Below are 26,919 nucleotides of genomic sequence, written 5' to 3' on the forward strand. Positions count from 1 at the left end.
ATGCATTCTCTATATGGAGCCAAGAAATTTTAACTTTTGGCAGTTCATAATCAAATTTATTCCAATCTAATGGAGACAATAATGAGGTAAGCCTAATGTGAACAAGATATTGGTAAACATGTTTTATATCTCTTTGTCTATATAATTTATATAATTCATTATTTAATATGGTTTTTGGGCATTTCAGTTGAACAGTTTTTTAAATTTAATATAGCAACAACAAATGGGGTTGTCAGTGGCCGCAACGGTTTAGATGTTGACACTGTAATGTAAAGGTCCTGGGTTCGAATCCAATGGCCGGCTTGCATCCAAACCCGGAATACCTACAATTTTCTTTTTTAAACACCGGCACACTGAGGGTTGATATGACCTTTGCTGTTGCAAACCGTTGAAAAAAAAAATTGGGGGGTTAAGTTTAATTTCAAGCATTGGAAATTGAACCAGATTGAATTGATCATTTTCGAGCATGAAAGTCTTAATTTAAAATGAAGATTTAAAAGTTCGCCTTTACTGGCTAATTTTAGATGAGTGGAGGTAGTGTTATTATTTTATTTATAAAAGTATATTTAGAAAAGAAAACAAAATATTACATTTTTTTTACAAAATAACAAAATAATACTTGTAATGGCATGATCTAGTCGTCTGCCAAGGTAGTGTTATTAATTGTGTTGTAATCCATTAAATGCTTTGAATTTGACTAGCAAATTAATAGAAATGATGAAGCCAGGGTAAGTATGGTATATCATCATATCAATATATCATAATAATCATCTAATCTATCATACTCACCCCACCTACATAATTTCTAACCTTTTGCTATTTTCTTTTTAATCCAATGTACTAACAAAAAATAAAACAAACGAAGGTTTGATGTTAATGTAGTTATAACTACACAAATTTTGTATTTTGAAACTTTTTGATTATAAAATGAAATAGATAGTTTGTTCTTAATCAAACCGAAGATGTATTACAATTTTGAAAGCACCATTATTTCCCTCTTGCTGAGAATACCAGTGGCAAAATAAAATCAAAACATTCATACCATTTCATAGCTTGCTATAAGGTACAGTCAAAGTTTTTTTTTTTTTCTTCCTTTGTCCTTCCAACTTGTCCTCGATGTATGCGAAGTGGAGAACATATCATTTTTTTATATAGAAATATATTTATTTGGTATGGTCTTAGTAAAAAAAATAATAGAAAAAGAAAAGGAAAAAAATTGCACAGTTCGAGGATTCAAAAAAGATTTACCATTTTTTTTACATATATTGTAATCTTTAATTTGTGAGTCGTATTGTATAAATCAATATTATAAGTTTTCATTGCAAAGCTGGATCAATGGATTTTTGAGAAAATAGTATAGATGCTTAGTACTCATACAGGATAATAGCTGAAGATTTTTGGAACATTAAAATTTATATTATATTAAGGAAAATGATATTGATTGTTCTTATGGAGTCAAGGAATGATAAATTTAAGTCTTTCAGTACTGACTCAGGATTGAAAAGAAATTAAAAATGAATTAGCTTAGCACATAACTTATGTTTTTTTAAATTTTAGCCTTAAGCTTTTTGAAATAATTAATAATAAACAGTGTTACAAAGAAAATACATGTAAAAAATATAAATAGTAAAATATTGAATGGGTCTATGGTCAACCATGGTCAATGGTGGACATAGGCATAAAAAAAAGCTCCAGTCTTTCTAATGTAATCTTAATTTAAGTGTATTATTAACAAAATTGAGTTTTAGTAAAAGTTAAAGTTATAATTTTTATGTAGAGGAGACATAAATTATTGGTGGCGACATGAGGAACTATGGTGCGAAGGCCCATGGCCAAGTGCAAATGTATGCAACCTTCCAGAACCACGTGCTGTTTGTTTATAAGTTGTTTCTTAGGGTGTATTATATTATATCGTGTTAAAGGTCGATATTTTATATTTTAATTAAATTTGATAAAATGGTATCAATTCAAGACGACGATGATGTTTATTTTCCACGTGGAGGAAACGATGAGGGGAAGGAAAGATCTTTGAAACGCAAAGGAACATTTATTGTAAGTCGATTTTAAGCTTAGATCTTTTTGGTTTTTTCACTTTTGTTAAATTATTTTGTTAAAGTTTGACAAACGAGTGCCGAAGAAGAAGTTAAAAGCACAGCCTGGGAAAAGGGAGAGAGAGCGCATGAAAAAATCAAAGGTGCAAAATTATGCATCGTTGCCTTCGATTGGTCATAAAAATGTGGAATTTCTCAAATATCCGGTAAGTTTTTTCTAGCTTGTTTATTCTAATATAAGTTTTTTCAGTTTTGATGACACAGGTTTGTCACTTGGGAAAACCGTATTCGCATCTGTTATAAATGTCATCACATATATTTTCAGTTACGTATTGAATAAACACTCAAGAAGATAAAATAAACTTGACAACGAATATACTATGAAGAAAGTCATATAGATTTAACTCCATCATATTAGCATTGTAATTTTTTTAAATAAAAGGATCGCAACATAAGGAATTATGGAACATTTGTTTAAGGAATAAAACGCATAAGTATGGCACAAACATTGCCAAAAATTAATACATAGAAATTAATGTAGGGTTCCAAATCTTCATAGAGGTCATTAGATGCATAAAGAATAAAGAACCTTTTTTTCACCTGTCTAATAACCTCTACTTAAATTGGAACCCTACATTAATTTCTATGTATTAATTTTTGGCAATGTGCCATACATATGCTTTTTATTAATTATTGAAAAAAAGGTATTTAAAAAAAACACCTTTCTTTCCTTTTTTTGTTAAAAAATATAAAAAAAATGAAAAAAGGTTCTTTTTTCACCTGTCCAATGACTTCTGTGAAGATTGGCACCCTAATAGATTATCTGCAGGTCGATCAACAAACATCATATCTGCATAGAAATTAACCTAATTAACAGGAATCGTATGCATAAACTTAATAATGTATTTGTTTATTGTGTTTGCCCAAAACTGAGAGTTGTCCTTTGGTCTGCAGGATTATAAACCTGAATTTGGTCAAAATTGTAAAGGTATCTTCTCAAACCAGTGAAGAAAACTTACATACTTGTTAATCCTAGCTTTTTATTAATTAATTTTATGATTTATATTCTTAAATTATTTGATAATAAAAACACAATTTTAGTTTTTTTTCTATATAATAATAACTTGTTTTTGTTTAGGTTCCAGAGGGCACATTGCTAATGTGCTGTGTAGTAGAGATTCATCCAAACTCACTATCTGTCAAACTTCCAAATAGGATTTCTGCTAAAATTCATGTGAAGGACATTTCTCAGCCACTTAACAATGTACTAAATGAAAAGGTATTTTGTTATAATACCACAATTGTAAAAACCAATAGCTAATTGTTACAATTTTTTTTTTTAAAGAAAAAAATTAATCTCCATAAAATGTTCACGGTCGGGAATTGTTACCCCTGTAAGAGAATTAGTAGTCCAGATTCTCGTGACATATGTGTAACAATGAATCCTGCAGCAATCAATTCAGAACTCAATTTTACACAGGTGTGTAATTCGGTTGATTTTACATGCACTTTCCTAGGTTAAATTTTGAACGGTCACTTTTTTTCAGGTATTTAAAGGAATGCTAATTATTGGAGCTGTATCGAGTGAAACTGACCATGGTTATACCATTTTCACTGGCATACCAGGTGTTATTGCATTTCTTAGCAATGAAAATGCTAGTGTTTTTATAGAGCAGATGAATAAGAAACGACCATTATGTAGGTTATTTTATTTTATTTTATTTATTTATTTTTTTTAAATTAAGTATAATATTATTTTAATAATTATTTGGAGATCGTGAGATGCGGTCTGGTGTGATGTAGATTTAGAAACACATTTTTTTTGTGCCAACATTTCAATCTTTATTAAGATCATCTTCAGGGTCTGGGATTTATAAGTGTTGTTTAAATTATGCAACTACATGTAGGACGATAAAGAAAATGTTTTTCTAAAACCTATGTCACACCAGACCGCTTCTCATGATCTGCAAATAATCATTAACTAATTAACAGTCACTAAACACCTCACATTTATTTTAATAGCTTGTTTTAGGTAAACAAAAATAAAATTTAAATATTAAATATTTTTTAAAGAAATAATATGGACATGGCAAGACTTTAGTGTAGAGTACTTTGTTTGCTTGAATAACAAAAATATACATTATTTTATAAACAATTTCAACATACCTCATACAGAAGTTTATATTTTAATTAATATTTAAAACAAGTGACATTTCCGTACAAACACATTGGCAGCCAGGGTGTTAAAAGTTGGCTTCACATGTACTGCTTTTGAAATAAGAAGTTGGAATTTAATAAAATAATTTTATTATGTTTATTCAGAAATATTTGAAAAATTAAACATTTTTTCATGTCATTTAGGCACTGGTCAGTTAGTATGGTGTAAGGTGGTTAAGTGTAAACTAAGTGAGCAGACAAATATAATTGAAGTTTCTGCACATCCTGATGCAGTTGGTGAAGAAGTGACATCAAGAGTTATTCCTGAAATGCTCATTCCTGGTGCAACATTTAATGCCACTGTTGACGAAGTAAGTGACTTGATTTATTTAGACTTTAAAAAAGTAAATTAATTAAGAAAAAATACCGGACATTGTATATTGTTGTTTATTTCAAACTATATCTATTTTTAATTACAACATACTTTAATGTACACCAAAATAATGAATATCAGAAATTCACGAGTTTTAGTAAATTTTTTAAAAATTACTTAATTATGATGGTCTGAAAGAAAATGCATCAAAACAATATAAAATCATTTAGTGATAGATTAAAATTAAAATAACAATTTACTATCTGGTGTTGCTCTTAATTACCCATTGTTTGGGCTGAATACTAAAACAAAAATTTAAAATTAAGGAAAGAAAAGAAAAAAATACAATTTGGATGGATTGTATTAAAAAAAAAAAATCACTCCCTGAAGGTCATTATGAGGTTGGGGCCCAATGCTGTAGATTGTCCTCTAGCTCAGGAAGTGAAAAATAGGATGGGAAATTTGGGAAAATGTTAAAGGAAAATTGAAGGGGAAAGTGAGAGATGCTCATATCGGGACACATATAAATCGGAACTGCTGGAAAATGACGAAGGGAGAGGTTGAGGACAGGACTCAAAGGGTCAAGGTGCAGACCCTATTTTGCTCTGGCCAAAATTGTAGACTCTTCGTAGACTTAAGACTTTTAATTTTAAAACTTTTGAAGAGACTTTTTTTTTAAACAATGGATACCAGGAACTGGAGGCTGTACAGCTTATTGTACTTTATCCCTGGCTCCATTTTTTGGGGGCTCGCAACACAAGAGTGAATTTGAGCCCCTGGTGTGGTGGTGTCTTCCATCGAAGAAACTCATTTTTGAAGGGGGTTGGGACCAAATTCAGGGTCACTGAGATCTGATCCCGCTCCTTCCATTGATGAGTGCCGTGTCAATTTCTTTCAATTGCGGCCACAGGTCCCCTTAGGTGTCAGAAAAAGTCCAGAGGCGACGGTGGGGATCGAACTCACGACCGCGGGATCTACTAGCTGAGAGTCTGACACCTTAACCACTTGGCTACCGTGGCCCCCCTTAAGACTCTTAGACATCGTACAAATAAGTGATCGGATTTTCTTTGGTGAAAGAGAATCCCATTCCTCAACAAGAGCGGTTTGAAACTTTTCAATGATTGTTGGACCTGTCACTGTCATGTCCCATAAGTGTTCTATAGGATCCATGTCAGTAGACCATGCTGGCCAATTCATTGTGGTATTCCCTGCATCTTCCAAGTAATCGGTGACAATCTGCCATTATACATTGACACGAAGTTGACCCTAATAAATGGAGCAAATGGGTTGACAACTTCAAGAAAAACTTCCTCAATGTACTTTATTGCAGTCAAAAATTCATTCTGTTCGATAATCAGTTTGGTTCGATCATGGATGTTGATTCCACCCCACACCAGACTGTCTTTAGTTATGTTTGGAACACCAGAGGTCGTTTAAAAAAAATTATTTGCTTTAAAACATACAGAGACGATTATAGCACAGAAAAGGCGAGAGATTCGTCAGAAGGATGTTGTGCGTCCGGAGAACGGGGAGAAATACGCGCTGTTGAAGATAAGCGCCAGGTTTATATGAAGTCGTAATGCAGAGTCAGCTGGGCAGTTCCTTCAACTCTTAACTTTTGACAAGGCTGTGATTGACGTAATGTAGATGAAGCAAAGTGTTCTTCATGTCCGGTCCTGGTCATTTGATTGCCATATACCAAAATGGTACTCATCTCTGGAGAGAGAGCAGTCTCCCATTGTTCAAGAGACGAAGCGAGATGTTGATTTGCGAAGTCACCTTTCTACTCTAGTAGTAGAGAACCTGATGTGGGACATTAAGGCTATACTCATGAAGCCTTCTGATGACTTTAAGGCTGCTCGTCCATTGGAACCGAACTACGACGGCCGTTCAACAGCCGAACTATTTGACCAAACGGACGACCGGCAATATAGCCAAACGCCGTCGTCCACTGTAGCCGATTTTCGTCAGTTCACGACACAGCCCAAATGGATGTAGAAGATTTGTTGCTTTTCGAAAATTCTTAGTTTACATACAAATGGAATGAAAGAAATAAACAAAAATATTGGAAGTTCCATTTCTAAAGCTATCCTTGACCACAGCTTACGCTAGACATCTCTCCGATGATACAGTGGATCACGTATGTCCCAAGAGCCTGCTCCTCAACCACACATCAGTTTTTCGCAATCCATCGAAATGAAGCAAAGAACGGCGTTAAACAATGGTGAGCGTTTGATGTCACGTGGTTGACAGTTGAAGTCGAAGTAACCATTCCAAGAATAGGACTGGAAAATCCAACTTTATTTGGATCGGAAAGTGCTTCGGCCGTACACGGCCCAACACGACCGAACGAATTGGTTCTAATGGACGCGTGCTCATTTGTTTCTTCATTTTTGGATCATCCGGCCCTATTCGGCCGAAAACGGCTCCAGTGGACGGCCTACCTTAGAGCTCACTCTTACATTACGGAACGTTTATAGTTGAGTACCTCTCTGGAGTTAAATGACGGTTCCATAGAGCGGTAAGAGGAGTACATTGATCAATTCTAGCCCTCGTACATCGCAGTCGACCGCTATCTTCTTGTCGATTGAAACTTCCGTTGGACGAGACCGCAGTTGACCATTGTGGATGGTGGACCATAGCACATGTATGACTTGGGCTATGAAACGGATGCGTTGTTGGCCAAAGCATCTGCTTGGATGAGACTTTTAACTTTTTAAGAAAAAACTTTTTTTGTTTTGTCGAAAAACACTTTAAAAAAACCAATTAACTCACTTGACAAGTTGGCTCTGGAAAGGATGAAATTGAACTGATTTTCTTTATTTTTAATCGTCAGAGTGTAAAATGATTAGTAACACTTTATAAAGGTAAACAACAAGTTATTAATGTTGTATTTATGTTTTAAGTCAACTATCAATATTTATTCCCTAATTTTGTGGTCCGCTTGACCAATTTGTGAGCGGGATTCGAACCCACGATCTTCGGCTAGATACGCCGCTGCTCTACCACTTGATCTATCGTGACCTCGAACCACTCGGACACTAACTTCCCAGCTCAACCCCACCTTTTGAATTTTCCCTCCTTTTTGCCATTTTGTCAAGCGAACCACGAAATTAGTGAATTTAATGATTTAAAATGAAGTATACTTTACTAAAGCTCTCCGTGGCCATTTCATTTGTCGTCGAGAATCCAACCCGATTACACGGCATTTGAAAAATGGCAAAAAGGAGGGAAAATTCAAAAAGGTGCGGTTGAGACGGGAAGTTGGTGTCCGAGTGGATCGAGTCACGATAGCTCAAGTGGTAGAGCAGTGGCGTATCTAGCCGAAGATCGTGGGTTCGAATCCCGCTTGTGCCATTGACTTTTTTATCTCAACTGAAAACCTTAATTAATTGTAATTAATATTTATATTTTGCTGAAGTCATGAGCTGTCAAGAATGAGGTAGTTTAGAAAAACAACTTTTTCACCTTTTTCATTTTTTGCCTATATTTCAACTGTTATTAGGGTCATCTTCAGTTTTTTGTTGAGTTTTTGTATAAAACCCAATATGATACCACCAAGAATAGAACCACACTTTATGCCCTGAATATGACCCGAATAAAGGTTGAAATGTCGGCAAAAAATGAAAAAGGTGTTTTTCTTAACTACCTCATTCTTGACTGCTCATCACTACTACAAAAGTATGAAACTACAGGCCATTAAGAAACACTTAATCTTTATATTTAGTTATTATGAAAAATAAGGCAATAAATACAAGTGTCCGGTTTCTTTTGTCTTTGTGTGTATGTATATATATATATTTTTTTATGTTAAAATTATTTATTAGGTTAAAAAAAATGCTGTGTATATCACGTTGAACAATTCTTGTCTTGGTGGATTCATATTGCATAGTCATTTGCTTTCCCCAAAACTAAGCGATTATAAGGCTGGGACTGATGTGTCAGTGGGAGTGCTTTACAAATATCCTTTTAGCGAGTTAACAGCTTTCAGTATGACTATCAAACCTCATTCGGTATTGAAGAAGGAAATCAAGGATGGTACTTTATTGGAAAGAGCTAAGGTCAGTACAGTGTGACAGTTTTATAATTTTTTATTATTACCAAATTGTGTTTTAGATTTTAGAAGTAAATGCACGAGGAGTGATGTTACAACTGAACCACAATGAGAAAATTTACAGAGGAATGATAACACATCGTAGATTGTCAAATATGACAAGTTTTGAAGAAAAAGTCGATCGTTTTCCAGTCGGAAACCACATTTCAGTCAGGGTCTTAGGATATGATTATATAGAGCCGATGTATTCTTGTTCAAATGAAGAGTAAGTTTTTTTCCCAAGTTGACATACTTTTTTTTTTCATTTTTTTTTCAACTTACTTTCTGAATTTAGTGATATACTCCATGAAAAGATAATAACGACTGGGAATATTAAAGTTGGACAGATCGTTAATGTTGTTATAGTTGAAAAGCAACATAACGGCTATGTGGGTACGATTGGGAAGCTCAGAGCTTTTATTCCTTCCGAACATGTATCTGATGATCCTGGAAGCGCTCATTTCCTTAAAATTGGCTCAAAGAAAGAAGGAAGGGTAAGGAAATTTACTATTAGAGTTCTAATAAAATAAATGTGAACTTTAATATATTCTACTGGTTAATAAAATTTCTCATGCTAAAACAATTACTTTTTTCTTAGGTGTTGAAAATTCAAGATAATTACAATACTGCGATAATAACGCTTAATCCGTTGCTACTGTCAGGTCCTGCGTTAAAATCCTTGAAAAAAGTTTCACAAGGGGAAGCTTATTACGGTACAATAACGGGTAAAGAAGAAGAAGATATCAAAGTAACATTTTTCAAAGGAATCACTGTGAATATAAATAGTACAAATTTAATCAAAGACATTAAACAATATACACTCGGCGAAACTGTAAGTTTTTAAAAGTGTTTACATTTTATTTCAACTGTTTGTGTCTTAAATGTCGTATTTTATCTTTATCAGGTTAAGTGTTATGTGTTTGGTTTTAAAAAAGGTTATCCTGAATTTTCCTTATTGAAATCAGTGGATCAGTCCAATCTTTCAATTGGAAAACAGTACACTTTGATTATAACGGAAATTAAAAAAGAAGGGATTATTTGTCTTGGCAAAGAAAAGAATGAAATATTCAGTAAGTAGTTATATATTTATTTTTATTAATGATTTAACTTTTTAAGTTTATTTATTTATTATAAGTAATACGCCTTTGGTGTTCTTTCAAATGTAATTAAGAATTACAATTAATTAAGGGTTTTAGTTGAGATAAAAAAGTCAATGGCACGAGCGGGATTCGAACCCACGATCAAAAGGCAAAAAGGAGGGAAAATTCAAAAGGTGTGGTTGAGATGGGAAGTTGGGGTCCGAGTGGATCGAGGTCACGATAGCTCAAGTGGTAGAGCAGCGGCCTATTAAGCCGAAGATCGTGGGTTGACTTTTTTATCTCAACTAAAAACCTTAATTAATTGTAATATATTAATTGGTCAAGCAGACCACGAAATTATTGAAATTAGTAATTAAAAATGAATAAATGAAAAAGTACTTTTTTTGTCAATGAATGTAAGAATAATATTTTACAATATAATTATAATATAAAAAAGTACACTATGGCTATGGTTTACAACTGTCTGCCAGAGAGCAGGCAATATGTACTAAAATAAAACAAATAAAATTAACCTCATTGTAAGTACGCCAGGTTCAAACCGAGCCTTTTGTCAATGACTAAATTATTGAGGACGCCATGACATTTATAGGTTGTAATTAAGGGGGAAGCATTTTATTTAAAAATAAAGTAAAAAAATTCAATGAGCAAATGGATCGGAAGGATCAGAGGAAATTTTAGTATTTTCAGACATATTAAAGAAGTTTTGATAAAAACGAGATCTTTATGCAGTAAGAATCGACGAAATCGAGAAAAATGCCATTAGGATAACTGTAAAATTGTAAGGTTTCAAAATTAATTAATGCATACATTTTGCTTGTTTGGTATACAAACAACCCTGGTGGGGACCTTCTTCCCCGAGGAGTGGTAAGAAAAGTGGGGAGAAAGGCATTAAGTGGCTGGAGACACTGGAGTCAACACTAGTGAGCCTATTCCTTTATTTTCATTAATTCCTGGATCCTTGTTCCTTTCTTGAGTCGTCCTCGTCCAATTAAGTGTATTTGCGATAGTATTTGTATTGAAGTGATTTATGTATTAGTGTTTTTCTGTAAAGAATTTTTTGATAGTTCTAAAGTTTTTGGCAGGCTTCTGTGATCTCATTCCTTTCCTGATCAATAAGCTGATCTTGGATCAGATTCGGACTTTCCCTTTGGCTTACATGTGGAAACGGCCATATTTGCCACAGGAATACTGAGTTTTTCAGCTATTTTTTAAATCCTCAGCTGGCAAACTTCAAAAACCAAGCTCTGCTACCAATAATTTTGTTAGTCTTCCCAATGAACCCTTCGGTCCTTGACCAAACAACTCTGAGATTTTCCAAACAGAAACAATAAATATAACAAGAAATATAAAACAACACACATACATAAAAGTCTTAGAAAAAAAATCCTCTTTACAGAAAAAAATCAAAATTTCAACTTAGTTAAATCATTCAATACAAATACTATTGCAAATACACTTAATTGAACGAGGAGTGGGCACACTCCCAAAAGGAGAACAAGGATCCAGGAATTAACAAAAATAAAGGAATAGGAATTTTTCAAATGTCGTGTAATTGGATTGGATTCTCGACGACAAATAACATGGCAAAAAGGAGGGTAAATTCAAAAAGGTGCGGTTGAGATGGGAGATTGGTGTCCAAGTGGATCGAGGTCACGATAGCTCAAGTGGTAGAACAGCGGCATATCAAGCCGAAGATCGTGGGTTCAAATCCCGTTCATGCCATTGACTTTTTTATCTCAACTAAAAACCTTAATTAATTGTAATATATTAATTGGTCAAGCAGACCATGAAATTAGTGAATTTAATGATTTAAAAGTATACTTCACTAAAGCTCTCCGTGGCCATTTTATTTGTCATCGAGAATCCAATCCGATTACACGACATTTGAAAAATGGCAAAAAGGAGGGAAAATTCAAAAGGTGCGGTTGAGCGGCGTATCAAGCCGAAGATCGTGGGTTTGAATCCCGCTCGTACCATTGACTTTTTTATCTCAACTAAAAACCTTAATTAATTGTAATATATTCATAAACTTTTTCTTATCCCCTGAGTCCATATGTTGTAACTTCTCGTCCTTTCCTTTCGTTTTCTGCACTTTTGTGGTATGTAGACTCTGTCCTTCCTCTTTTATAACATGGACGTTCCTGGTGTTCGCAACTTCAATGAACCCCGATCTAATTCAATTCTGTAGCCCCTGCGACTCGAAACCCAAGTTAATTACTTGAACCCAGTTTCTCCCTTGTTCATTTATCATATCGACGTACTAGTCGGGCCGTCGTTCCTTCTAGGTCCAGTCAAAAAATACTTTGGTGCTTTCTGGTATCGCGACCGTTGCTACTACCAACCCCTCTTACTACGGGAGTAGGGTGACTTCTGTTACGAGGTATGCCCATAAAATTATTTTCTTTCTCATCATATCTGTTCTCCACACCTGCCATCATATGGTCTCTTCCTTTCTCTGTGTCTTCCTTCCTACCTTCGTATTTCCCTTTGGCTCTAAACGTCCTTGTGATTTCCTTTTCTGGCTATGTTACTTGCAGTATGTGAAGTATGCCTGCCTTGGCGGATATTACTACATCCATAGCGCTCAGGGCGTCCATGTCTTAAATCCTATCGTGGACGATCATCTCGGCTACATGAAAGTTCACCTCATTGTAGAAAATGACTCTCAACTTCTCTCTTCTTTGGCCCATCAGTGCGCCTTTATTTACCCCTTGACTTTTTTCTGACTTGGTGAGAGGAACGCCTCAAATGGGCCTTCTAAGGAGTGAAACCTCCACCATTGTCTATTAGATGTTTACATTTTCCTGAGTTACATCAACTGCTAATGGTTCCCTTTGTTTAACTGTATCCCCGGAATGATTGTAATTGGATCATCACTGGGGTTTCGTTCCCTGTTTTGAATTCCACCCTTCCTTGAGCTAAATCCACCTGTGATCTGTCATGTGGAGGCTGTCTTTTGGTACTTATATTGCCTTAACATCCGAAATCTCTCTCCCTGAGCGGTCATGAGCAAATGACCCTGTTTATAGCAAGCATAACACCTAGTTATAGATGCGAGCCTGTGACTCCCATATGCCTCTCCACGATTATCATCGAGGCTCAGGCCAAACATCAGATTTACACCCCTCTACTCATTGCGGGAGCATTAAAAAAAAAATCTGACCTTTGTAAAAAAACATAATTCACTAATTTTCGTGGTCCACTTGACCAGTTAATATCTTTCAATTAATTAAGGTTTTTTAGTTGAGATAAAAAAGTCAGTGTCACGATAGCTCAAGTGGTAGAGCAACGGCGTATCTAGCCGAAGGTCGTGGGTTCGAATCCCGCTCGTGACACTGACTTGTTTATCTCAACTAAAAAACCTTAATTAATTGAAAGAGAAAACATAATTTTGTTATTACCAATTTTTGAATGCGTTTTTTGGTTTTCCAAGTGTCTTTAGCTTATTTTACCTGTTTTTTTTTTTCGCTCTTTAGATATTTTTTGACCAGGGGCTTGTGCTTCGATTTTATGAACTAATGTTTTATTTCTACCACCTTCCTCAGAGGTTGTGTCATATGAATAAATTTACATTTTTTTTTTTTTTTTTTTTTTTTTTTTTTTTTTAAGTCAGAGGTTGTCCTTATCCACATTGAACTCATTGGTCAGATTGATTGAAGTTTCCCCTTGTCAGGCGAAGATAAAACTAACATTTGTCACTTAGAGAGAGAATTTTATTTCCTTTTTGCAGTAATTTTTTATGAAGTATGTACGATCTTAACACATGGGGACGCGGTGGTCGAGTGTTTAGGGCGTCAGATTCATATTTGACCCACTAGCGGTTCTAGTTTTGAATCTCGGTAGAGCTCATGGTTTTTTAATTGACTATAGTGTGAAGAATGCATTGATCACCCCCTCTACAACACCAAACAGGTTGTTGGATGCCATTCACATTCCTCTATGACAGCAATTTGACTTATTTAAAATTTTATTTATACTTAACACGAGGAAAATGTATTGATCATTGTACTAGTGGAGAAGGGAAAATAAGTATAATCTCAGCTAGGTTTTTTTTTGCTGTTCCAATTACTGGATTGTTTGGAGTACTGAGGGAGCACAATAAAGTACATAAATGGAACACCGAGGAAAATAAAATTGTCCAGTCATGAGGGATGACGGTTATTAGAAATGTACGTTTAGGGATGTAAGACAGCAATAGGATGATCCAACAACCCTCGCATACACCCTATTTTTGTTTTCGCTTTAGTTACCAAATACCTTACAGACTTGAAAAAACTTACAAAAATAATATTATTAACACATCTGCTATTAAATTATACAATTGTTTTATATTTAAAAAAAAAAATTTACTTACTCAATTATGTCAAATTGTTCAAAAAGAAAATTAACAAACTGTATTTTAAATTAAGTGTGTTAATAACATAAAAATTAAATAAGTGAGGCTAAGAATAGTGCTTGAAAATCATTTTCCACAGAAATAAAAAAAGAAGAAAACTAAAAACAAAAACTTAAAAAATATGACAAAAAAAGTTTAATATAATTTTTTCTTTGTGCACTTTAGAAGCTGATCTTCCTCTTCATCATCTTAGCGATCATCCAGAACTTTGGAATCTTCTTTTAAGCAAATATAAGTTGGGTGATACAGTAAGCGATGCTTTCTTGTTCAATTATCGTAACGGAAGAGCCGTCTTTAGCCTGAGAGAGTCAGTCTGCTATTTCTTTAAGGTAGTGTTTTACCTTTGTGTATACCAACATTTTTTCAGTTTTTATTACAATAATTAGCCGGTGTCTCGAGGGCAGAAGACACGATGGCTCGAGTGGTCGGGGTATTGACCTGGATGTCGTGGGTTCGAGTTATGCTTGTGACATTAATTTTTCAACACAGCCATTCTTTGAATTAAAAAATAATAAATACATTAAAATAAATACCTTGGTTAATAGGACCAACTGAAATAGATTAGCATTAATTTTGTTACAATTTCGAATTTTAAATTTTCAGAAAAAGAAAAACATTGTATCCAAAGGGGTGAAGGCACTTGAGACAGACATGATTTTGCCTTGTACCATTAGTATCAACAATTCAGTCATGAAGGTTTCTGTGCCTGTGCCAATGTTCAATAAAGAAATATATTTTAATTTAGAAGATCATACGAATGTAAGTTTGTTTATTTTGTATAATAAATTTTTAATTATTTTGGGTTTAAGCAATAAACTCAATCATCGTTTCAGGATTTGAATTCGCAATACACAACTGTGTATTATTATAACAATCAGCCTGCTTCGCTACAAGTAAAACAGTATAATAAGAATAATGGTAACATAGAACTTTATCGAAACAAGAGCACTTATCCAGATGAAAAAGTATACCTTTTTGTCATTAATTTTTGAGGAAAAAGACAAGGCTAACATGATACTTTTCATGTTTCAGTGGGCAGTTAACAATCTAAAGAGTTTTTTGGGGTCGATTTCACAATTTCAACAATTCCAGCTTGGCGACACTTTAAATGTCATTGTTCAAAGTGTTGACAAGAGTTCGAAAGCGACTGTAGGAATTACGGAATCTGGGAAGAAAGTCTGTATCTATTCAGACAAAAATCTACAGCCCAAATCCAAATTAAATGTTGTCGTTTTATTCGATGATGTACTGAACAATGTAATTCATACAGTTCCTTCTTCTCAAATAGAAAAAGACGAGGAAAACATAGGTTTGTCATTCACCTTCACAATCACTGAACAATTTAATAATATATGTTTATTTAATATTTAGAAACAAGCCAGGATAAACATCCAAAAATCCAGGAAGTACGGATTATATTTGGTAATTCATTATTAATGATTGGGTGGATTAAAACAATAAACAAATTTGCTTATATACCAAGCAAAGGGGTACTCAACAGTTTGAAAGTAAATTTCTTTGCCAAGGGCTTTCAGGAAATTAAAATCCTATGGTAAAAATTCGATTTAATTGAAATATTTAATTTTTCAATTTAATTTTTGTTTAAATTTGTTTGCAGCCATTGGAAATCATATTGTATTGGATACCCATGTAAAAAAGAAAAATTTACCTCTTTTGTTCCAAAACACATTACTACTGAAAATGCAAAGTTGTTACCATTTAAAAATACTCCATTTCTAAAACTTCTTGCCAGCAAAGCTGAAAGTACGTCTAATGATGTTGAAGATTCTACATTACAGTGTGATGTTAAAGGAAGTTTGCCCAAACAAGAAAAGGCCAATTTGTCAAAACGCAAGAAAGCCAGTGTAGATTGTGGTTTTCTTCAACAAGAAGAAATGGAAGTAGATAGTGGAGAAGAAAATTCTAAAAAGAGACAACAAAAGAGGAAAAGGAAAGAAAAAAATGTTGACGAGTTTTCAGAATACTTAAGTCAAGATGAACAAGAAATCAATTTATTACAAATGAAAAGGTATTTGACTGAACCCGATTTAGCCCAACAAATCAAACAACAAAAATGGAAGGTATTAGATGAACTATCTCTAATGGATGTCGGCGGCTTTGATTTCAATGCGACACCATCAGATCTAACAAAAGTTGTTGCTGGGGATTTAGAAGAATCTGCTGATGAGGTAGGCTTTTATAGAAAATTTAAAATTTCGGTCTTATCTTTTACTTACAAAAAATAAATAAATAGGAATCTGAAGAAGAAAAGTTGCCAAAAAAGAAATTAACACCGGCTGAAAGGAAAGCAGCAATGCTTGAAGCAGAAAAGCTTATGAGGGAAAAAGAAGAAGAACTGCTCAGAGCAGATTCAAATCCACAATCAGCAGATCATTTTGATAGGATCTTACTTGGTGAACCTAACAATTCTAAAAGGTGGATTCAGTACATGGCATTCCATTTACAGGTAACCAACACTTCAATTACTTATAAATCAACAAAATTATTAAATTTATAAATTTTAGACTGCAGATTTTGACAAGGCTCGCTCTGTTGCTAAAAGAGCACTGAAAACTATTAATATGAGGGAAGAACAAGAGAAACAAAATGTCTGGATTGCATTGCTCAATTTAGATCACACGTACAGTCCACCTGTATGCAATTCATATTTGATAAACCGCCAATATAAAGAAAAAAATAAATAATGCTTTTTTTAGGAAGTCTTCCAAGAGACGCTGACTGAAGCATTGAAATTTAATGATGACTATGCCATTAATTCTAGGGTTTTGGATATGTATGCTGAATCTGGCAAAACTGTTGTAAGTTTTAAACATAATTTTTTTTTTTCATTTTACAAGGAAGCTACATAGATGGTAAACTAACTTGATAAAACTGCTATTTTGCTGAGTACTTTCATCGCACATCCTGAGAACTTGACCTGTCCAACTCTTGTTTCAAACATCTTCCTGCTAGAAAAGTGGCTCGATTCGACCGTAATAATTTAATTCACAAATTGCTTCCCAAAAATGCTCTACTCATTTACGATTTCACAATTTTTGAAAAATGATGTGCCAAGAAGTGCAATGTAGTAATTTATATAGATCACTATTCCTGCATGTTGGATTTGGTTTTGAATTTATAAAGGCTCATATCCGCACATGTAGGTACACTGACAATTCCAGCTTTTGCTATTTACAGTAATTTGCCAACAGACTCAAGAATGACCCACCGCTATTGTTGGCAGTCCGGTGGCAGACCTCAATCTTATCGGTCCAGCCACTGGAGGTTGGGCTCCAGTAAGGGGTGGTGCTGTCTGCACAACAGCTAGGTCAAGTCAACACTCAATGCATGCAGTTCCAAACCCATTTATACTCATGTTCATTTTTAAATATTCACTTCTATTTACATACTATTCATTAGGGTGGTGGAGTACTTGATATTCTCCTTCACCCTTTACACATGTTATACAACAAAACCTGAATGAGTTGTATAACTTGATATTCTAACATCAGTCTTCTCACAAGCATGTTCACACTTTTTTCTTTGCAAAAGGTAGAATGGGGATGAGGCCATGAAGTCAGAAACAACATTTATTTTTTTGTCGAGCTTTCGGCAGAATATATCGCCTTCATCAGGACACTGTATTAACAAATTAACATAAGTAAATTAACAAATATACAATTTTTAAATTTTCCTTAATTACTAACTCGAAAAAAATCATTATATTATATGAACAGGTACATATGAGGATAACGGATAGCCGGTAGAGCCCACCTTTGGTAAACAAAGGTAATAAATATTCCTAACGCGACAATATTGCCAACTGGCTCAATCTTCAATCTATAAAAAATAAAAAAAATAAAATAAAAAAATTCCCTAACATTTTGGTATCAAATATCACAAATTATACAATTAAAAGAAGCTATAAATTAATTTGAAACAATTCTAAAAAAATTAATTATCACTTATAAACATTCAGGTACATATTATACTGTTAAAGCTATTGGTTAAGGATATAACTATAAATTACACTTAGGTTTGATATATCTGTTCTAAGGTTACACAAATTACCATCTTTATGAATGTATAGCATCTCTTTAATCAATCTTCTACCTAAAAATTTTTCTTTATCCATAACAGAAACATTGTTAAAATCAAACGTGTGGTTATATTTTTGACTGTGTTGGGAAAGCGCAGTCCCTTGCTTATTTACATCTCTAACGTTGTAGGCGTGTTGTCTACATCTATTTTTCAATAATTGTTTAGTTTGACCATAATACACAGAACTACATTCGTTACAATACAATTTATACACAACATTGCTACACAGTTGTGTTGGCACTTTTGATTTCAATTTTGAAAAAATTATATTTCCCAAATTGTTCTTATATTTTAAGGCTATCACAGTCGGTATATCACAGTTTGCAGTTCTATTTCTGACCATGGCAGAGAGCTTGTTATTAATGCCCTTCACATATGTGATACCTCTGTATAATTTAATGGTATTGTTAACAGGTACTACAATTTCTTTACTCATATTCTTATATGTTAAAATTCTATCATTAATTTATTTATTTACAAGAGAGGTAGGATATTGATGTTTAACTAAAATATCTTTAACTAATGCTTTACATTCATAGTACAATTGAGGGGATCTAAGTTTAAAAATTCTATCTGTTAGGCTGTATATTACTTTTATTTTCAATTTAAAAGAGTGGAGGGAGTTATAATTTAGGATCCTGTCTGATGATTGTTTTTTATACCATTTTGTAAGTATAGTGTTATTATCCCTGAGTAACAAAACATCAAGGTATGGTAATTTTCCATCACATTCCTTTTCACACGTGAAGTCCAAATTTGGATGGTAAGCATTAAACTTGTCCACAACGAGCCCCAAGAAAGTCCTCGGTATAATTAAAATTAAGTCATCCACGTATTTTTTAATATATTTAATTTTAAAAGGTAGATGGCTAAAAAAAAAACACTCAACTAGTAAGTACATTGATGTTAATAAGTACATTCACGCTAATAAATACATTCACTTTCAGCTAGGAATACACTACTATTATTACTAAATAGTTTCCTCCAAGAATTGAATAAAACAGGGGACCCAAATACTAGTTGCCATGCTCAAGCATGACTCTCAAATCGGATGGCATTCCTGCATGCTTTCTGTACAGAGCAAAAGAATTATACACTTCAACTAGGTGGTTCACATAGAACAGCATGGTGGGTTTTGGCTCAAAAGTTAGTGTCCGTGTGTCAACCTTGCATGGCCTATTCTTAATCAGGTGAGGATGACCCTTCTTCTAAGGGTCACATCCGCCAAGGGGCAACCCATCAACAGTGCTTTTGATACGTGAGAGCTTCTCTGCTGACTTGGCCCATTGACACTGCTATCTTCTTTTAATAACATTTTTTATTGCATTCTTAGTGCCAGAGGGCTGGATCGCAGTGGTTAAGTTCGGAGTCTGCCTTGCCTGCATTTTGATTACTCTCCAGACCTATGTATGTGTAGGTACCCACACACCTAGGTACCCAGACAACCATTTTGCCGAGATGCTTCAGTTCTAGGTATCTCTCTAACAAAAGCACTATGAAAGGGCTGATGGAAAACCTGTCACAGTAACCGTACTGAGGGAGCTGGTACAGAGGAGGAAGGCAGAGCCACTATTTTTTTTAATCATCCCAAGTGCATGCCAAATTGCATACAGTTTTGCTATATAAATGCTACAGTGTGGAACCATGAAGTGGACCCACCCTCACGATACATGTCACATGTCACACCATCATCACTCTTAGACCCGTCTGTAAAGACGAGTCAAAACCAATGTTCCTTGATCTAAGCTACAAGAACTTAGCTCGGTAAAGGTATGGCATAGTAGATTATGGCATAGAGATTTAACACAGTGAGACTTTCCCAGACCAGTATGTCTACTGGCAAGGCCTGGGGCGGATTCAGCTGGTTGCCCAGCTACACGTGTCACCCCTAGTCTCCCAGTAGAAGAGTCTATCTACTATTTTTAGTCACTGTGTTTCTTTTTCTTCTGTGAGGATAAGGCAAATGCTAGAGTGGGCAGTGTATGCTCCACCGCAGTTAATGCAGGGTGCAGGTTGCTGCACACCAACTCTTTCGGGTTAGCTTCCCTCCATTTGCACCTGCAGTGCACAAAGATATGCCCAAGTCGTTGGCATTTGTAGCAACGTAGTGGGGCTGGTATGTGAGGGTGGCCTTTAACCCTCCATTGGGCGCACCTCTGAATGAAACAAAACCAGGCACACCCGGCCTGAGAGGCCACCTACCTGTTTTACCCTCCCCCTTCCCCTCTAATCAATTTAATCAAAACACCGTTAAGGTAGCCTTTGCTTGGATTTACGGAAATCAAATACACCAAATTGGATGGAAACAAACGAGTTTATTGAATATAATGAAGCTTAAACTAAAACAACCAAAATTATGAATTTTGTACAACAAGTTTTCAAAAATTAATCAAACCAAGTATCATATTATCACAAAATACTGGAAAAAAATGTAGTATATAGTCTGATGTGGTGCAACCATTCTTTGCCGCTGTAGTGGGCAGAAACCTATGCTGAATCTTCGAAATCTGCAGCTGAATAACAGGCTTGGCACAGTGGATTTACCTGGCTAAGGCAGATCGGTTGATGACAATTTTTACATTTGTAATTTGTCATCCTTCTAAATCCTGTTTCAGCCATGCACATGCCACATTTGCGTCTTTTTGGAGGTAAGGTGGACGTATTTTCAGGTTTTTCTTGTGGTTAAAACCTTTTCAAGCAGGATTGTAGGTGAGTCGGCATTCCACTTGTATTTAGACTTCGTCGGGCTAGTTGTCCAATCGTAAGTTGATGAGACAAAGTTTTGAGTAAGATTCTCTTTTTTAGCGGTTCAAGTTTATTTGCAATCGAAATCACTTGAGAATTTATGCTGGCTACGTTCAGACATGCAAAGAAGATGACCATCGGCCAGTGTCTTGTGTTCCGGCTCACACTGAACGTTGCACACATTTGATCAGCAGTGTCAACTCCACCTTTGGTGGTATTGTAAAACGTAATCACTTCTGGCTTTGCTGCTCTCCGGTATTTTGATCAATGGCATTATTTTTGTGGAGTGATGAAACGAGAATCACATTTTTCCCTTTCTTTGGAACGTATGAAACCAAAGTGTTACCGTTGTTGAAGCCGAACAAGCTGCTGTGTTGAGTCCTCCCTCTGATATTGACAAAATAGTCTGGTATCTGTCTTTTATTTATTTTTTTTAATTGTGCCAACATAAGAAAACCTCTTTTTTTTTTTTTTCAAATCATTAACAAGATCTATGTCTGTGAACCAATTATCAGTGGTTATGTTGCGCCCTGTGTCAAAAAGGGGTTCGGCGATTCGTTTCACCTCTTTACTTTGCTTGTTGCTGACAAAAAATGGCCCTTCAGGCTGTTTTCTTGCGTATATCTCCATGTTGTAGGTGTATATCATTTTGGTATCAACAAGGGCAAATACCTTTATGCCATATTTGTTTGGGGAGGGAATGTATTGCCTGAATGCACACCTCCCACGGAACCCTGGCAGCATTTCATCAATTGTAACATTTTCTCCGGGGAGGTAGTTTTTTTGGCAGTTTTGAACAAAACAATCGAACATTTCACGAATTGGGCAAAGTCGATCATATTCTTTCCGTTCTTCCGGCTCGTACGATCATCAAAACGAATACAATGTATGAGGAACTTGAATCTTTTTATGCTCATCACCAGGCCAAATTTCTCAATCCTATCTCCTTCTGTACCCTATAGCTCCTCCAGACTATGACGATTTCCTCTGTATGCTCCAGCAAGGTATAATAAACCAATGAATGCCTTGATTTCAATGATGTCTGTTTCCTTGGCATCCCTCTCTCTGGCAAATTTGGATTTGACTGAATCTATGTATTGATTGGTATATTTTACAATCAATTCCAAAATTTCTGTAGTGGACAAACATTCCCAACATTGCAATACTGTTTTTGCATTTCTAGCATCTCCCTTTACCCCTGGAAGGTGTGTAATGATATTGTGACCTTGTACCTGACGAAAAGAAGCTGGAGATGCCTTCTTGGTCCACTTTGTCTGCTTATCTTTTCCAAGAAAAAAATCATCTTCCACCTTCTCAGATGTCCCTTCATCTTCTGGTTCCGTTTCTGAGTCCTCGTCACATTGCTCTACTTCGTCCAGAGAATCTATATCACTTTCTTTGCCAAAATCCTCAACCAGTGCTGGATCATCAGAAGCATCATCCTCGAGGAGTTTTCTAATTTCGGCAACATCATTAGGGTTGGAAAAATCATACATTTTTTTGTCAATTTCAGCAGGAAATCTAGAATAAAAGTCAGGAAAACTGAATTGAAAAGTAAAACGAACGATTACAACAAAAATATCGTGAAACAACTTATCTTTTAATTTATGATGCAGTCAGGCGCAGTTGGCTCGACAATCCAGGATGGGTCTAGGCTAGCAGAATGAAGGTTGACGACAGAATGAATTAGGGATTCCTATGCACCACCCCTAAATAGGAAATTACTAGGAGGGGCGTCCCGTTAGGCCGCCAGGTAAAAGAATGGCAGGGAAAAAGGTGTTTAGCTGGCCTCTTAGGCCAGCTGCGCCCGGCGGAGGGTTAATCTACAGGAGGCCGCCCTTATTTTGACCAGGCATTTAGGGGTGTAAAAAGTGAGGACCAAACTTGCTGAAGGAACAAGTTGCCCATTCCTTTGGGTGTTCATCCTCCTCACTTTCATCACCCCTGGCCTACAAGACTTCCTTATTGGTCTTGACGCTGCTGTTCAGGAGGTCACGGCATTTCATGACATTATGAGAGGTAGTTATTGAAAATGGAGTAGATTTGATCCCGTCTCGAGGAATATGGAGTACTCAGGGGGAGTGAACGTGACCAGAGTTCCACATTTGTTTCCTGTCATCCTGATCTGCCTATCCTCGGTGATTTTTGTTAATTTAGATGCATTTCGTCATCTTTAGTGTTTGAGTGATTGTGACCAAACTTCTGTTTGTGGTGATGTATTGTATGCTTTATATCTGTTCTATAGTTGACAGCCTAAGGTACAAATGGGAGGCTAGCATTTTAGTATATCGACTTAGTTTTCATAAAAGCAGAGAGTCATTGAGATTGCTCAAATGGTTGCAGACTGAAAAATATGCGGAAAAGACCTGAAAAGGAGTAAAAACACACAAAGGGCTGGGGCTTACTCAGCTGTTTGTTGGTCCCTAAACTTCCCACATTATTATTATTATTATTATATGTTTTTACAGTTGTAATTTTACAGGAAGTAGAACAGCTTGCCAATCAGCTAGTAAGGAAATACAGGGACAGGATGGATTGTTGGCTTCATTGCCAAGGCGCTCTCATGACAGTTGGACTTTTTGAAAAAGCCAGAGCATTTCTTCAAAGGTCCCTCTTGTCCCTTCAAAGAAAAGACCGTATGTTAAAACATAGCCAACACTAATTTGTAACAATTAAATAAGTAATAAAAAAAACAACATTGTTTTACAGATGTGACCCTCATTTCAAGGTTTGCACTTTTGGAGAATAAGCACGGTTTTCCAGAGCAGGCCCATTCCCTTTTTGAAAACCTTTTGACGTCGTACCCACAACGGGTCGACTTATGGAATGTATATGTCGATATGCTTGTTAAGTCCAATAGAATTGACTTAGCAAGGTAATTTTAAGAAAAAGAAAGTAACTTGTTTTATAAATATAAATTATTTTGTTTATTTATCCCTAGAAATGTACTTGAACGGATTAAGAGTCATAAATTGCCAGTTAGAAAAATGAAATCACTCTACAATAAATGGGTGAGCTTTGAGGAAACCTATGGCACGCCGAAATTGGTGCTGGCGGTAAAAGCAGCTGCTGAACAATATGTCAATAACGTTACATCGTAAGTATGACTAAAATTGTTTATCTTAGCCGAATTTTATCCTATTATTAGACACTGCAGATTGCAAAGACATTTATATAGAATCTGAGTGGCAGAAACAAGCCAAGAAAACGAAACAGTGGAACATGTCTTATGTCCTCTGTTGTTGCGAAGGCCTATGTAGGCTGAGATTTCTAATCCTGGCAGAGGAAAAGCCAGGGCCTGTAGGATGCACATAGGAGCCCTTGAAAAAGCTTTGGGGTCTCGTGGAAAGCCTTAAGCTTAATGAGGAGCTCTAGATAAAAAAGAGTGATGCTTTATAGACCTGGTCGAGGAGCACAGGTTGTAAAGGCCGGCTCCTACATAATCTAATCTTATTAGTATTTGTTATGGTTTTAAATAAAAATATATTAGTACAATTATTTGAAATGCAAGCACATTTTCTGCTGAATATAGTTTAACCAATGGGCTGATATTATTACAGATCTGGCCCTCAAGACATAAAAGAAGAGAGCAACCAAGATGGTGTAAAAGAAGAGGATGATGAAGAAGAGGCTGATGTAGATGATGGAAAAGAAGAAGGCAATGATGACGATTTTATTGATGATGATTTATCCTCGGATGGTGAAGATTAGCCTTGATCCCCTATAAGCATATAAACGTTGTATATAAACGATTATTTTATTGTATACAAAACATCTATTGTATATTTTTTTAAAAAGAATTTTATTGTGATAATAAAATTTTTTTGTTTAATTGGTCCCATGTTATTCTCAGACCAGTATTCAATTTTAAGTAAAAATTATTGATTATTTATTGTTGTTAAATATCATTATTGTTTGCCACCCCAAAGCCCAACACTGTTTTTTGTTCCCATTGTTTCACATGGTTTTTAGTACCATTTTTGAAGTGGACCATTGTGTGTTCATGCCTTCGTACACAAAACATTATTCGTTATGCTTCTGAATCGCTTCCACAACATAGAGTGCTCATTTTGTCTCTGATCAGACCATACAGTTCTTGTGTCTCTGACGTATTTCCTTCCAACATAAAATTTGTTTTGCTTTGAAATGTTCTTCCATGTCTTAACTACTAGTTTTCCTTGCTTCCATTTCTATTGTGTTATTTGCATCCTTTTACTTACGCGAATAACTCGCCAAACAATATTTGTGAGAAAGTTACATGAGTGCCGTGTCAAGATCGCCGTTCAACTCATATCATGCCAGGCTCAGACTAAACTCTCAAAGTAGGCAGGTCTGGTTAAATTTACATCTTTCCTTTGACCAAAGCATAGGGTGCATTTTAACCGGCCACAGCTCCTCATGCCAGTCGCTTGGGACGATCAAAGTGGGAGAGAGCGCAGCCTCTCAACTTGGAGAGTACTCTATTTTAAACTATTGCTTTTTTTTTAAAATTTCAATTAGCTTGTGCAACCGACCAGCGTGCATATACACTTATTGTTTTAATAAATTACCACCATAATTCTGAATTATTATGCTTTGCTTTAATTACTTTTTAAACTATATTTTGGGTGAACAAGGTATCAAATAATAATAAAAATAATAAAACAGGAAAATTGACAACAAATATTTAATAAACAATAGGCTGGGCTATGTAATGAAAATTATGATCTTTTCACAGACAAATAAATTTTATTGGATATCATACTCTCAATTGATATTCTAGAATACATTTCAATTTGTTACGACCACTTTCTTACATAGAAGTCCAAATTACAGATTCTTTACCTTACACGATTATAATTTTTCCTAGAAATGGAAACGCTGTATTTAATTTATACTATGACTTAATTAGTATATATATTTTTTTACATCAGGTGAAAATTTTACAACTTAATCCAATATTCGAAATATATGGAGGTGCATCTGAGGGTTAGGATCAGGTTAGAGTTAGGTTTAGGTTCAGTCGTATTGAGGTGAGGCAATAAAAACGTTTTTCACGTTTCAGTTTATTTTTCAAACAGTAGAGTTAGGATCGGGATAGGGTTAGGTTTACGTTCAGTCCTTTATATTGAGGTGTCAACAAAAATGAGTGTTTTTCACTTTTAAATTCTGAGGGTTATGTTTGGTTTAGGTTAGGCCAAGGTTTAAAGGTTGGTTAGCTTTAGGTACGGATTAGAGTTAAAGCTAGGTTTAGGTTCAATTCAATATAGTGAGTAACAGAATAAAAATAACCGTTTTTCACTTTCCGATTTATTCTTAAAAGCCTAGGGTTAGCGGTATGTTGCGGTATGCTATGTTGTGATGACCTTAGTGACGCCAAGGTCAGATTTAGGGTTAGGAGTTGGATTTGGCCAACACACTGAACTATTACAATTAATTAAGGTTTTTAGTTGAGATAAAAAAGTCAATGGCACAAGTGGGATTCGAACCCACGATCTTCGGCTAGATACGCCGCTGCTCTACCACTTGAGCTATCGTGACCTCGATCCACTCAGACACTAACTTCCCATCTCAACCTCACCTTTTGAATTTTACCTCCTTTTTGCCATTTTTCACACACACTTTCAATACACTGAACTATTTTAAATAGCTCTTATTGAGTCAATACGATAATAAAATTGGAAAGCATAAAATGCTTTTTTAATTAAAACCATTTTTATTGGCTCACTTATATACTACCTAAATACTGGACCATCTTTTCGGCCAAAAATTGTTAAAAAGCTGGATTTAAATTAAAAGTTGACATTTTTTCTTGCTTAAATTGCTATTTGAGTTTTACCGATGTGAAAAGTTATAAATCCATCTACAATAATCAACTAACCCAAAGCCCGCGCAGGTGCCCTTTATGCAGAGAAAGGTTGCTC

General features: G+C 35.1%; 2 protein-coding genes across 2 annotated transcripts; one reads left to right on the forward strand and one right to left on the reverse strand.

Annotated features, from left to right (window-relative positions):
* The first annotated feature begins 1,835 nt into the window (after positions 1-1,835).
* On the forward strand, positions 1,836-24,906 carry LOC106662550 (protein RRP5 homolog). Its single transcript, XM_014386727.2, has 24 exons — positions 1,836-2,052; positions 2,117-2,257; positions 3,190-3,330; positions 3,397-3,531; positions 3,599-3,749; positions 4,413-4,579; positions 8,409-8,642; positions 8,698-8,900; positions 8,970-9,168; positions 9,273-9,506; positions 9,579-9,744; positions 14,336-14,499; positions 14,774-14,929; positions 15,004-15,135; positions 15,203-15,479; positions 15,542-15,722; positions 15,789-16,359; positions 16,425-16,637; positions 16,696-16,824; positions 16,888-16,989; positions 23,499-23,652; positions 23,726-23,891; positions 23,958-24,113; positions 24,577-24,906. Exons 1-24 carry the CDS (start codon positions 1,957-1,959, stop codon positions 24,725-24,727), a joined length of 4,419 nt encoding a protein of 1,472 aa, XP_014242213.1. The 5' UTR covers positions 1,836-1,956; the 3' UTR covers positions 24,728-24,906.
* LOC112127235 lies at positions 21,466-23,472 on the reverse strand. The gene has a single exon (XM_024227848.1). The coding sequence runs from the start codon at positions 22,510-22,512 to the stop codon at positions 21,973-21,975; it is 540 nt and encodes a 179-aa protein (XP_024083616.1). The 5' UTR covers positions 22,513-23,472; the 3' UTR covers positions 21,466-21,972.
* Positions 24,907-26,919: the final 2,013 nt, after the last annotated feature.

Source organism: Cimex lectularius, unplaced genomic scaffold (assembly GCF_000648675.2).
Source record: "Cimex lectularius strain Harlan isolate CLEC.00 unplaced genomic scaffold, Clec_2.1 scaffold151, whole genome shotgun sequence".
Lineage (NCBI taxonomy): Eukaryota > Metazoa > Arthropoda > Insecta > Hemiptera > Cimicidae > Cimex > Cimex lectularius.

Bases quoted from the DNA above. Each gene is read 5' to 3' on its own strand.
- LOC106662550 (XM_014386727.2), top strand. From the start codon at position 1,957: ATGGTATCAATTCAAGACGACGATGATGTTTATTTTCCACGTGGAGGA. The intron at 3,750-4,412 runs GTAGGTTATTTT...CATGTCATTTAG, and splicing joins GAATAAGAAACGACCATTAT to GCACTGGTCAGTTAGTATGG. The intron at 8,901-8,969 runs GTAAGTTTTTTT...TTCTGAATTTAG, and splicing joins TATTCTTGTTCAAATGAAGA to TGATATACTCCATGAAAAGA.
- LOC112127235 (XM_024227848.1), bottom strand. From the start codon at position 22,512: ATGTATGATTTTTCCAACCCTAATGATGTTGCCGAAATTAGAAAACTC.